At 40.0% G+C, this 14,647-nt stretch overlaps 1 protein-coding gene across 6 annotated transcripts in view; it reads right to left on the bottom strand.

Annotated features, from left to right (window-relative positions):
• The window catches only part of fhod3b (formin homology 2 domain containing 3b), a 91,166-nt gene that overhangs the window by 26,590 nt on the left and 49,929 nt on the right, over positions 1–14,647 (bottom strand). For all 6 annotated transcript variants that reach the window (XM_086312063.1, XM_086312064.1, XM_086312065.1 and 3 more), the window contains exons 4-5: positions 14,011–14,078; positions 11,412–11,517 (exon numbers count right to left, since the gene is read on the bottom strand). In XM_086312063.1, the coding sequence (XP_086168189.1) occupies positions 11,412–11,517; positions 14,011–14,078 (174 nt within the window). The remainder of the gene's footprint in view (positions 1–11,411; positions 11,518–14,010; positions 14,079–14,647) is intronic.

Here is a 14,647-nt window from a genome sequence, read left to right as displayed (position 1 = left end):
TCCATTTATATAATCATGAGCAGCTTTACCATACCTCACACAAAGCGCAACAATAACACTGCTAACTCCCTTTGTATGTACTGTATGTCACGTAATAAGATGCTTGCAGACAATGAGCTCCCTTCAAAGCACAGTGATTAGAGTTAAGATGCATGCCACTGGGGAAAAGGACAGCCAGGGTAAAAAGGACAGCTTTAAAGAAACTTTGAAGTGTCGAGTGAGCAGCCTGTCATCGGTGCAGCACTCTTACACTCAATTTATTTCAACATGCAACTGCCTTAAGAGTGAGTAGAACATTTGGACGACACAGAGTTGCAGCAGGGAACCACAGACTAGGAGACTGGAGGAGACAGACCCTGCTCCCGTGTCTCAAATTCTGAGAGAAGTACAAAATCAAACAACTGAAGTCTGGTGGAAGTGTTTCTTCAGGGCCTCTCCCTCTCATAAACCACAGCAATTATCTTCCACAGCCCCAGGAATGTGCAGGAAGGGCTGCTCCGTGACCACTGCCGAGGTGAGAAGCAGTCTGAGGTCTGTGAAGTCAGCACCAATGCAAGCCAGCTGACGTATACGTTTTTAAAAAAGACAACTTTATCTATAAGGATGCAAGAAATCAAATGAACAACTTTCTGTTTACAGTAAAAAACTGTCCACTTCTCTCCCACTTACCACTCTGACCCGTTGGTTTCATTTACATTTTGGAATTTATCTAAACTGGGTCAGCCAAACTGTCTGTCAGTGTGCAACATTTATTTTACCAGGACTTTGGGAATGGGGCCAAATCTTTAGCCTCTACAGTGCAACATGGAGACTCTTATCTTGCATTCTGTGCATTAGCCAGATGCTGCGCTTAGATTTCTGAGGTGTACTTCCCTGTACCCACTGTACCTGGATCGCTGTATACTGCAAGGCCTAACAAAGGTTTTTTTTTTCATCTAAATTGATTTTCTACTATGTCAGATTTTAGTATTCACAGAGTTATGGAGATTATTACTGAATACAGACTTGCAAAGCCACTATTTTTCCTGTTGTGACTCATAAACAAATCAGGAGTATTTCCAGCAAATTTGTATAAAGGGTTTATTTGGAGCAACCTAAGATGGTTTTACATATTTATTGGATGATCAGTTAAAATAAAAGATCTAAGTGCATATTAAAAGCAGCAACAATCAACAGTTTATCAACAGTGGATCACATGACTCATTGAAAAGGTCTAGTAGCAATGAATCTATGGAACTCGGCTCTAAACTTTATGGAACAGCTCTGTTTTCACCCACGGGAAAATGAGTTTGCTTATCTGCTCATTTTAAGAAACTGGTATCATGCAAGTATTTTGTTTATGGCTTGTTTCCACTTTCCCAAGTCTTCAAAACAATCAAAATCTGTTTTTTCTGCCCTAAGCGTAACCTGAATTGGACAAGGGGGTGAGAAAATGGATGGATCAATAAAGTTGGTTAGTGAGATTTTACCTTGCAGCCTTGATCTAAGTTATTTGACCATCACTATGTTGTTATGAATGTAGATGTCACAAACGAAAGGATATCTGAGTGAGAGAACGAGGGATACTGCACACTAATACAGTGATTTATTGTTCCTTCTAACTCTAATGGAAAAGATAATATACAATATTAGCATCAAGTTGTATCCAATAATTCTTTAAACTAGCAGCTGAGACATCCTTTCTCAGATACCAAAACAGACTGGTTAAATGAGTTCATAGTCAGTTCATGGGAACCAGCAGGATTTTCTGATTAAAAATATATACACATATCTCACATATCGATTTAGTTGCATCAATTCTTAACATACAGTTCACTGGCACCAGTGAATGCAGATTTTTTTAAAAAGAAAGTTAAGAGGATATCCATCCATCTTCTATAGCTAGCATAGCAAAAAATGCTAGCTTAGTGTCTCTGGAAGTTAGCATGACACTGGGAGCTGAAAGGCAAACAGCATTATCTGATTATTCGTGGACGTATATTTTGGATAACCCTCTGCTCTTTAACGCGATACTGATGACAGTAGACCAGCAAGCTCATCAAGCTGTCCTCGACTCTGCTTTCACCACTCTGTGATCAGTTGTGATGAGACAGATGGGTATAAAACAACCGTAGCAGTAAAAACCTGTTTAACCAAATTAATTAGTGATTAATCATCTTAAATAACTTTTTTTTGTTGTTGTGAACCACCTACATCTGTAATGAAGAAGAGAAGTGTCACATCAAAATAAAACTTTCATAAAAACATTAAAGAGGTGTAGGCTCAGGTTTAGTTTGAAACATATATTTTTTAAAACTTCATCTGTACATATTCACAAGGTGTGTTCTTGTTTTTCTTTTCTCATTAGAATAAAGGAATAATTGCTCTTCACACAGCCCTTCTATATACAATGTATACAATATGATTTCAACTTTTCTGTCGAATAAACACTTATCTTTGATAGTTTCAGTAAAATTTGTTAACACACAGTTCTTTGCAAAGTATATTATAAAGAAGAAAAAGAATGAATTTCAGTTACTGATTAAGTTACAGTCTGATTGATTACTCTTATTATTTCTCATTTCTGCATCCATATCTCTAGCTCCGTCCTGACTTAGAGTCTGTCTGCCATAAAAAGTCAAGTTTATTACTCAGCTCTACTGTACTGGACCAAGACATTTGTTAGTCAGCTAATAACCCAGACCATTAAAGCCAGACTAATTCCAATCACTGAGCCAACTGCCAGACTTACCTGAACTACCAGACTTACTTATTTGAACCCCATACAGTAAAACAACAGGGGGACGCTTCCATTTTCAGACCTGAATAAATGTCTGCCAGCATTTGACAAAATTTACTGTGGGCCTAAATCCAAACAAATTCCCTGAAGACAAACAAACAGGCCTAATGGAACAATAGCATGAAGTAACGCAGAGCGCCTCCCCAGTATTTGGCTGAGCAAGCTCCACAGGCACCGCAGACCCACTGCAGTGCTGAGCAGGGCAAAATCTCCTACAACATTATGAGGAGAATAAACAAGCTAAATGTGGTATCACTTTCTGTTCTACTGCTCACCTCTTTGTACTTGAACAGCTGAGAGAGTAGAAGGGCTACTGCACCAAATAAATTTTATCAAATGATTTTAGGACAATGAACAACTGGAAGAAGTCCAACAGATGATTTCTGCACCGCATCCAAATGAGAAAGACTTTGGCAACAAGCTGCTGCGTTACATCCACCCTCTTGTAAAGTGAACTGAAAGATGAGCTGTGGTAAATTCTTACTGCTCCTCAGAGCATAGTAGTGTGATTGAGTCTGGTTCTGGCCAGTCGCATACTGAATTCAGTCCCAAAAAACAGTCAGCTTACAAAAATCAGCCTTAAAGCCGTGAAACACTGACGATTTCAATCTATGTGCCTGCGTGCTGCATAACTGCAAAGGATTTTTTTTTTTTCCAAATTAGAGTTTATGTACCTTAGACAGCAAGGTCAGAGATGATAAAATGAGAGCTTGAGAAATGAACTAAATCAAACATTCTTATAATATAATTGGCTTGTATACTGAATTCTGTTACCGTAAAACAGGCTCTGGGATGGGATTGTAACTCTGCTGCCAGTGGGTCTGCTCAGGCTAAAAACTTCTACAGATGTAGGTAAGAAGAATAAGGGGAGCCAGAATATAGGTCAGGCAGGTGGGGTGAAGTGGGTTCAGATGTAAGCCGTCTGCTCACGTGAGGGCCGGAGGGGTCTGACACAGAGGAAGGACAGAGTGGGACACATCCGGTCGGAAGAAGGTTTCAAGTTTAACCCCAACACGTGATGACATGCTGCTGTGTTTGTGTAGGTAAATGGTAAATGTAGGTAATGTTAGTATTTTCAACACAGTGTCAAGCAGTCTATGGAGTATTTGCTTGTGTATATTTGAGTACGTGACTCAGTATGTCAGTTTAAACACTGGTGACTTAATTTATAGAGAACATGCTGGAAGCAAAAAACCAAAATGGTGCCAGTGGAGCAGAAAGAGTTGAGAGGCTGTGGGATGAAATCACGCATAACACTCATTTCCTAAATTTCCACTGACCACATGAAGTTATTCCCATCATCCCAGAGGACCAAATTTTTAGGCAGATACTGAAGCTATATAACACATGACTAGGATTACAGCCTCAGGGTTGTATGCCTCTGCCAACCAGTCGACTTGCTGTTTACGTCGGCGTCGATCCAGACTCGAGCTTTCAACCTTTGGATAAAAATATGTTTTATCACTTTACTTTATAAGACATTTGTGTACAATATTGTTATAATTAGCATATGATTTCTTGAGTTATGGATAAAAACTGGTTTGTGAGGTCAGAGCGACACCGACCTTGAGCCACCGAACCCCAATCAGTTCTTGTCTTACTGGAAATTTGTCCCAGATGTAATAAAATTTCCTCCAGCTGTACCTGACATCTCACATTAACCAGGATTGAATACATGAAAGGTCACAGTGTCCTTGACCTTTGACCACCAACATTTTATCACCAGCACCAAGGCATAAAAATATTATTAGCTTTTTCTAGACTACCAAACCCTGTTACTACCAACTACAACTATCTAGATTTTTTTGTGGGGCTTTGGTCTTTCATTTCACAATCAGACACTTTTATTGATTCAGGATATGCCAAATATCTGAAAACTACATTCAGCTGAGGGGAAAACATAAACTAAGATGCAAGTGAGAGCTCAAAAAATAACAAAATGCTTGCAGCCACCACAGAACATTAGATTTTATATCAATGTTTAGCTAGCTGGTTGAAACCAACTGTAATATGTGTCTTAGCAAGCTGTTGTAGCTGAATAAGGCACTTGCAAACACAACATTACTCGATTTCCTAAATTAACCACATTCCACTACAGTAATGCAAGTTGAATGTTGTGTAAATGCCTTAGCTTAACTTGCAGGAACTTAAAACTGACATTTAGATATTTGACCTATCAGTGACAAAATGTTTCCTATTCTTCCTGTTGATGGTGCCTGATATTGCACATCTTATTAAAGGCTCAGTTTTTCCAATTTTGGCAGCATTTAAAAATGAGGTTGTTCTATCCCACGAAACAGCAGCTTTAAAATGTTTTTCTTTTTACTTGCCAAGGGGACTGACAAAGAGAGACATTCACCTAATACAAATTCAATGGACAGCCATAATGTTTAATATTCTTTGTAGGTGGGACTTCATTGGCTGTGTCTCAGTGGCCTGAACCATCCCTTTGTTACCCTGGGGGCTTCAAATGATGCAATTAGGATTTCTTTTCCACTCACCTATTTTCCCTCTCCTTGTTTTCATAAACCATAATTACATTTAATCATTAGTTATTAATAATCTCTGGCTCTTTTCCACAGTGTGTATCTTATCCTGTCTCCCTCCCCTCATCCCCTAACCAGTGATAACAGATGGCTGCCCCTCCCCGAGCATCATTCCACCAGAGGTTTATTCCTGTTAAAAGGGAGTTTTTCCTTCCCACTGTCACTAAGTGCTTGACCAAAGGGTGTCATCTTTAGTTAACAATATAACATGCCTTGAGGTTACAGTTGTTGTGAACTGGTGCTATAAAAATAACAATGAACTGAACTAAATTGAATTACGACCATAACCTGCAGACTTAAGCTGTAAGTGTGCATGAATGAACATCCACGTCACCACAATGTCTATGTGTGTTTCAGTGAGTGAGTGCTTTTCAGATTGAAAAGATTTGCACTGAGAGGGCAGCGGGAGCAGTGGCTTTTCAAAAAGCTGCATGAGATTGGGTGGAAAACATGCACGTGTTCCCATGGGATCTCATTACAAACCAGGAGGTCAAGTTTCTATTGGTACAACAAGGGCATTCCGTGAGATCCCCGTCTCGCTCTTGTCTACATATGTGTGTCAGCAGTTCCCGCAAGGCCCTCTCGAATTCCCTTTACCCTAGAGAAAAATTAACAAAGCATGACTTTATCTTCTTTTAAAAGTCATTCTTGCACGATCACACTAACAAGGAAACGATTACACCTGTAATAACCAGCACATGCAGTATATTGATACATTCGCACAAATCCACACAGCTTGGTACAGACAAAATGGAAATGTTTATCCAGACAACGGGCCATCATAAAGGTCTTCCTCCAGCACAGCAATCCAGACAACACAATACGCACTGTTTCCAAGAAGAGCTTCCAACACTGCTGCTATGCCTGGGTTTTCACTCATAACAATCAAAACAGAATCTAAATTTAGGACTACTGAAAGTCTCCTTAGTGTGGATTAAAAAAATCCACGCTAAAAAAATCCCAAAAAAAATCCACACAGTATTAAAAAAATGTACTGCTGGTGTTTTGTTTTGCACTTAAGATACACAAGAACTTTCTCTTAACATATCAATCTATCGATCTGTCTGGTTAAAGGCTGCTCTAACCCTCGGTTTCCAACAGATTTTTTTCTACTCTTGGCTCTCATTGATGTCAGTGGCAGCCAATATCCCTAATATGGCCAACTTAAAATCATAGCCCAGTCAAATACTGTATATAAAACTTAGATTATTCCTATGGTGATTTTTCTTAACTACAGGTTTCCATTCCAGCTCGACACCACAGCCGCCCGTTCGGCTACAAAGTGCAGAGTACATAAATGAAGCTGGCTGCTCTTACCTTTGTTTACGGTGAAGCGTTTTGGATTGTGACACGCAGATGAAAACTGTTGCACATGTCTTGCTAGTGTGTCACATATAAAATTTAAAGCCTTTGCTACTACAGACACTTAAAATTTGAACAAAAGGCTCTTGTGTTTCAGGTGCACTTTGTGGAAACGGCGGCCACTAAAGTTCCTGCTGTGTGGCTCTAAAAGCTGATCTGTGTGCTGTATTGGGGGGGGGGGGGGTTAGGTCCTAGACAGTTTAAGAGGTAATGAAACACTTGACTAGAACACATCTATCTTTCCCACACGGCCCTTTTGAGCACTTCCTTCTGGAAACCAGGAAGTCAAGGTGCTTCAGCATTGTGGGATTATAACAGCCGTGTCATTAAAACCAGGAGATCTTAAAGTGGTAGCGAGACATAGAAGCCAAGGAAGAGCGAATGAGATAAAAGTATGAAATATGGGCATAACTTATAGCATAAGGTAATACTTCTAGACTCATATCTTTGAGAGCTATAAATTTTCAAGACTAAGTTAGAACATGCAAGCCCAGGTATATACAGTATAATTCAGTGTGTGATGGCCTTTTGGGTATGGAGATAAGTTATGCCCTGTTTACAAATGTGTTTTCCATCAAATATATATCCTCACTTGCTCTGGAAGCTGAAACAAAAAAGAAAAAGAAAAAAAAAAAAAAGAGTCTGTTTCTCCAAATTCCCATACATCAAAAACTAACGCTTCACTTCCAATTTGTTTCCACCAGTGCTTACAGATGGCAAATGTTTTGTCAACAGCAGCATGCAGGCTGAAATAGCACGGCCTCGAAGAAGTGCACGCAGAGAAAGTGTAGCTCAAAACAAAGCTTATGGCGAGGAATGTCAACAGTGAACCTTTCAAAGCAGGGAATAATTACTTCATGTTGACTGTAATTGGTTTGTCTTTAATCTGCCCTCTCTGTCTGTCGCTCCCATTTTTACAGTTACCAATTAAACACGGTTGTTGCTTTTGTTAGCGTTCTTACTATAAATTCTACAAATGGAAAAACCTTGTCATTTGTTCTTCCAACTCCTCTGCCTGTTTTGCTCATGATAATTAGTACCATAGGGATCTTTTTTTAACCACAGTGAAGAAAAAAAAAGTCTGAGCTTACTGATGAAACTTATTTGACCTTTTGGCAAAAGCTGCTTTTATTTTGGGGCTGAGGAAGCACTAACAACGACGAGTTACTGTGCCAACTTTCAGTATTTTATTTGGCACTTTTTAAGACAGAATAGAATGTTTTTTGTCAGAATGGCACAAAGGCACATATTAGGGTGGACCTAAACCACCATCTGATTTATTAGCATTTTGGACTTTACTATAAATGTGGTCTTCATGAAACCCATGCTTTTCAAAGTGTGGTAACATAACATACTGCAGCCTGTGAGTGCCACAAAGGAGGGATAAGCAATTACAGAAGAGGAAGAAGACAAATCTACTTTCAGCTGCTCCCTTATTCACAAGTGATAGCTCCACCTGTTGTATTTGGCAGATTTTTTGTGTCAAATTAAAGACGCACAGCCCCAAAGGGCTTTGTGTCTTTTCCTGACATCGAATCAGGGAACCTTTGCTTCCTAAGTAACAGTTTTTTATTACAGTCAATGCCATATGTCAAGCGCAGGCCTACAATAGTTGCAGTTACAAGTAAAACCCACCAGCTTCTAACCAGACAACACTAACTAATCTAAACGGTAAATGGACTCGTTCTTATGTAGCACTTTTCTACTCTGCTTGAGTACTCAAGTGCCTTAGACAACAAGCCTTATTCATCCATTCACAAGCATGTTGTCCTACACCTATGTGCTTTCTATCTAACACTCACGCTCCAATAAACACATCAGGAGCAACTTGGGGTTCAGCATCTTGCCCGAGGACACTTTGACGGCAAGGGATCAAACCACCAGCCTTCTGATTAGTAGACGACCCACGCTACCTCCTGAGCCACATCACTTTTGACAACTACATCTCTAATCAATGCATTCTCACTAACAACTAGTCACATACTGATGCTTGGTTGGGAACTTCTTGTCATATATTAGTGATATGTATCATGTTAACTCTGTGATAGGTTTTGAAAAAAATGATATGGTTTAAAATACATTCTTTCGCATGTTAACCACGAGTTACAAGTCAAACTTCTCCAACCTGCAACAAGTCTGCTGCAGAGAAAGAACATTTGACAACATTTGACACCTTTTTGGTTTGAGAAACTACATTCTTAACTAAAGAAACATACACTATGAAACCTTTGCTCTGATTTTCATTTCATTAACAAAAGATTTATGATTTCAAGAGCTGCTTTCGAAAGATAATAAATGAGCATGAAAGAAGCACGACCGAGCCTAATGAGGCCTTCATTGCCCTTTTGGCTCTCTTGTGTTTGCAGCTGATTGTAAGATTTACAGGAAGACCAGATGGCACGAGCACCTCTGAAACAGTGACCTCACACCCTTTCCTCTGATGGGGTGATAAGGGCATACAAGCTTTCCCCTGGGTCCAAAAAAAGAAAAAGAAAAAAATCGCAGGTCTCCAAGGAGTTAAGCCCAGGTCTGGAAGCCCTCCGAGCCAGGTGTGAGGGGCCGTGAAAGGGGCCAGACCCCAACCAGGCAGACACAGAAACCACTCACATCACTGAGGGAGCACTAACCCGCCACAGACACCTCCAGGGGTTTAAGAAGATGGAAAGAGAAAAAAAAAAAAACGAAGAAAAAGAGCAAAGTGAGATGGTGTAGATTGCTAAGAATGCTGCAGGAACAAGCATTTACAATGAAGGCAATGTTCCACAGAGCTAAGGCTGGAGACCTGTTGTTCTAAAATGCAAGCAGACTGGTGTGCACGTGTGACTGTGCCTTTTTCAACTACAAAAGACCCATAAGATTGATATTTATTCTTGAAAGAGAGCAAGATTGTTTTGTCGGGAGGTTTTTAATGCACACCAGACAGACCAGGGTTCAAGGCCACATTCCTCTCAACTTTTTCCTTTTTTTTTTTCCTTTTCTTTTTTTTTCCTTTACTGGGCTCAACTTGAAAGACATTACAGCAAAAAGCATTAGAAGTGATCAGTGTTTGATACCAAAGCAATTACTGCTCTTGGTTTGCTATCTGCCTCTGTTCCATTCTCTGTGTGTGCACGTGTGAAAATTTCAGGCAAATAATTCACTCCCCTCTTGGGGATCCTTATGACATAGCTCCTCTTGGAAGTCATCAGCAGTAAAGCCGCCAGATCTATATTCATTTCTGACCTGTACATCTGGGTTCCAGCACATGCTCGACTTGCGTTCGCCAACACATGGCTCACGAGGGAGGGTGATCTACTACACTCCACATTTCCTCAGCTGGTCAGGAGAAATTAGGTCAAAAATTTTAAATGGGTTAGACGGGCTTCAGGGAGAGTGCTAGTTTGGTTTAGGTTCTCATGTTGATGTAAAGATACGGGGAAAGGGGCAGGACTCCAATCCGCAGAGATGAGGCGATAAACTAGCACACGAAGGAAAGGAAAGAGTCTCACATGCTTTGCCAAACATTAAAGGAAAAAAATGGATGTCACAATAAGGAGGAGTGAACAGATATGAGAAGTGGTCTCATCATTCACAGCTGTATGACACTAACATCTCTTGCATGTGGTAAACTCTGAAGTTTCCAAAAACCAGTTGTTATCTGCCTGTCATGTTTTGGCCATTTAACCCGTGTGATTTATCTGTCTGAATCAGAGACGGGGCCAAGTTTAGATGAAGCCTCCAACATTTAAGATCAGCACGCCTGCAGAGGCGGTCTAGGCAGGGGTCATGTTCACGTTTATAACCTGCCGGGGGGGCACCATCAGTACTTTGTCACTTTTTTTCTTTAGTAACAAAAAAATAAATAAAAAAATCAACATTGGCGTGTTAGAAAATTAGAGAGGAAGCATTTGGGCTCATGCTGTAGCTTAGTTTGTAAACACAAGGGAGGTTACATCTGTTGGAAATGTGCAACGAAATTACAGGGGTCAGCTGCACTGTGACCTTTTATTAGGGAGGCTTAATGAAGAAACCACAGATGAGATGACTGAGCTACACAATTGGTTTTTTGTTTTTGTTTTGTTTGTTTTTTTCTAACCGCAATGACTCGATCCAAGCTAACAAGTTCATGTTTATTATGTGTTCTACATATAAAATCAAACATCTAATAAAGCACTGACGTCAAGAGTCCAACTTAATCAACAGAAGTGCAACCAATCTGAATAAGGAGCAGGGAAAATAAAAATGAGAGGGAGGAGAGGAAAATTAGTTTTATGATCTGCAATATCCTGCCAGAACTTTTATTAGACACTTAAGCGTGTGTGACCCACCTCCTCACAGCAGGCTGTTAAATGGTAGTGACCTTGGAGAGAGAGAGAGAGCTGTGGACCTCTAGTATCCCCAAAACATGCTGTCCCTGCCCCCTTTTAACCTCAACGCACATGATCTCTGACATCACCGACACGGGAGACATAAATTAAACAGCTGCTAAACTTGGCCTAGCATCCACATTATCTGTGGCACACATTTGAGTTTGTTTATACGGGTAAAATGTGTGAGTGTGAGAAGGTCATCATGCAGAATCATCAATTTACATAGTTTATATAAACACATGTGGCTGTAGATAGGTTTATGGAAAGAAAAGTGTTACTGGATTGATTAATAACATCCTTGTGTTGTAAAATTGAGGTCGGGGGGGGCTGTCAGCTTCACTGGTGCAAAGCTGTGCCGTTCTGCAACGTACATACCCCTGAGGATGTAATTCTGGTAGTTCTGGTCGGCTTCGGCTCCAACTTTTATCAAACACGTGAGTCCTTCGGCCACCACAAACTCGTGCACAAGGTCTTTGTCATCCTGGCAACAGAGAAAAAGGAAAATATCCAAGATTATAAACTCAAACATTTTATTTATTTTGTGTGGATTCATAACAGCAGTTGCCTCGAGAGGGCACTTCATATTGCAAGGTAAAAAAGCCAGAAATGAGAGCATCTTATATGAGCAAGCATTTGGTGACAGTGGGAAGGAAGAACTCCCTTTTAACAGGAAGGAACCTCCAGCAGCCAGAGAGAGCCAACATCAGAAAAGAAAAGACAAAAAAACCCCACAAACTATGGGAGAGAAAAGAAAATGTAGCAGCATATAAATGCATGGCACTCAGTGCACTATGGGAAATCACCCAGCAGCCTGAGCATTTAGCAGCATAACTAAAGAATTGTTCAGGGTCACCTAATCCAGCCCCAACTATGAGCCTCATCAAAAAGGAAAGTTTGAAGCTTAAACTTAAAAACCCGACAGTTGCTTCTATGGTCACTGAAGGATGGCTCCAAATGAAACTCAGATTTCATAGATGCCTTTGTGAAAATGGCCAAATTTCTAGCAAAAACAAACATGCTTACAGCCTTTTGCTGAAAACAGTTTTGGTCTCAAAAGCTAACACCCTTTCATATCAACTGTATGGGGAGCCATTTTTAAATAACTCATTTTTTTAATTGCATTAACTTTAACAGTTATGAATAATTAGAGGTACCTATGCTGAGCCATGTGGGTACAAACACAGGCAGACACTGTATGGCTACTAGCTTTCTGCTAGACTTCATGTCTAACAAACTCAACATCTCTACCTCGTTTTTCATGTTGGTGCCTTTTGAAGTATTTTAAATGCAAATATCTGGCAGGTACCGTGGCGTTCTTGTGGGTAACTGTACTAACAACCTATCCAAACAATGTCTTCTTCAGTTTTGGTGAGGGAAACTCTAGCACTTTATTTGTATGTCAAACAGCACTAACTAATTAAACTCTGTGTCTGGGTGATACATACACATTTTTATATAAGTTTAAATAAAATTATGGATAAATAAAGTAAATGAAATGATGTGAGTGAAGCACAATGAATGTCACAGTGGCTACATCCATTTTAATATACAGTTTATCTGTATTTTTTACTTTATACTATTATATTGATAGAGTTATTCTGGGCATTATATACTTAGCTATAAGGCTAATAAAAAGTAAGCTTAAGAAGCACAGTAATCTGATAAAATCAGCTCAAGAATCTAGTGAGATAATTTATGCTGATCTTTAAAGGCACGATTTACTCAAGAAAATGTATTTTCTCTTTGGCCTGCAGCGCTTGGTTTAGTGCAGATAGTCACTACAGAAAGGTCCATCTTATCTTGATCATATTATAACTAAATGAATGCCACAAAAACAAGAGAGCTGGTGACTTAATGTGAGCAAATTATAGTAATTTCATCTGCGCACAGTGGGTAAAACCACTGGTTAATCCTCCTGCAAAAAAGAAGATTTACTAAACAACACTTGTAATATTTGTTTTACTGCAGGCAAAAAAACTATTTCTTGTAAGAGAACAGCTACAGACACACTTTACTCATTCCAAATCATCAGCTGGTTAACACTCAGCAGAAGTTTCTCAAATTCAGTAAAAAGTGGCTGCAGATGCAGTGAGAAGTGCAATCTGTTTGCAGCTTGTTCAAATGGATTCCTGTTGCTTCGGCCCCTCCACTTCATCCCACATTTTGTCCTTGATGACAAAACCACCTGCACCTCTCACACCTGTCGATGACTCCATAATTTAAGGCCAAGCATTAGGTTTTCCGCAGGATTTAACATTTTCTGATGCGCTCTACTGTTCAGATGGGATCGAGAGGAAAGCAGCAATAAACACAGTGGGGTGGTCAGGGCTACTTCTCCCCCAGGAGGAAGTCTAAGTGCTTCCAGAACATATTTACCATATATCTGTGATGGAGACTCCAGTCATTTGGCACAGCCTAAACATACAGGCGTGCACTAAAGAAACAGAATGACCAGCAGTTACTAAACTCATACATGTGTATTACAGAACTGGAATGTAGGGAAGAAAGACATCGATCAGAGATATTTTACAAGAATTGTCACTGTTCTCTACAGCTGATAACTCACAGGGACACTCAGAGTGTAAAAAGTAAGGTATATTAATATATCCTGAGCATATATCAATGCCTGTTGCTCTCTTTTCCATTTAACTGTCAGTTATCCCTCCCCCTCTGCGACCGACTGCCCGCTAGCCCAGCCCAGAGTGTGAAGTATGACCAGACCTGAACACTCCACAGCTGCCACGAAGGCAGACTCTCAGCAGCACAACTCTGCCTCAAGAAAACAGTAATGTGTCCAAGTGCGAGCGTGAATGTGTGCACTGACTTCTTGTATGTTAATGCGTTTAAATTGACCAAAGAATTCACAAGATTTTGAAAAAATTATTATGAGAAACACAAAGCACTGTGGGGGTTGAATGAGGTGCAGTTTTAAGATGCTCTTACTAGACATCAGCTAGAATGAATAAATAATTACCTGAAAAATCTGCTTGAGGGAAAAGAGGGCTCTCCGCAGCTCCCGTCCTGTTGAGTTGTAGAGTTTTTCTGTATGGAAAGAAATCAGGGGTGAGTGGAAAAACAAAATCAGCTGACAGTCACACATGTGGTATGTAATGTTACTAGACTTGCAGGATGATTCTGACTTTGCTTTAAAGTAATGTGTTTTAACTGCATCAAACTTGACGTTTCCATGGACTGAAAATGTAGAGAAAACCCCTTCATCGTGCACTCATTGGAAGCAATTATCCCCAGTGGTTAAATATGAAAGCTATCCAAAAAGAGAAATAGTGAGAGCAAAACAGTAGGAGCAACTCAGAGAACATCTGCAGTGAGTTAGAGAACAGAGGATGTTTCCTGCTAACATCATACAAAGTCATGCTGGAAATAGCCACCGCAAAGGCTAAGAAACAATACATGCTTTAATCAGTTATGGTAACTCTACAGAGCAGTAAAGGAGAGTTGTGACTGACAGCAATAAAAGCATACATTTCCTGCAACTGCTATTGCCCATCCTTCTCCCTGCATGCAGTTTGCAAAGTTTGCCAGCGAGTGGCACCATTGAGCGCAGATTTAAACGCTCAATCATCACTGCTGTGTGAACTCGCTCTGACTCA

This window comes from Aulonocara sp. 'chitande type north' Nkhata Bay, linkage group LG11 (genome assembly GCF_057382095.1).
Source record: "Aulonocara sp. 'chitande type north' Nkhata Bay isolate Kocher_YH1m ecotype deep benthic linkage group LG11, A_spYH_male_GT1.1, whole genome shotgun sequence".
Lineage (NCBI taxonomy): Eukaryota > Metazoa > Chordata > Actinopteri > Cichliformes > Cichlidae > Aulonocara > Aulonocara sp. 'chitande type north' Nkhata Bay.
This window is presented reverse-complemented; position numbering and strand designations above follow the sequence as displayed.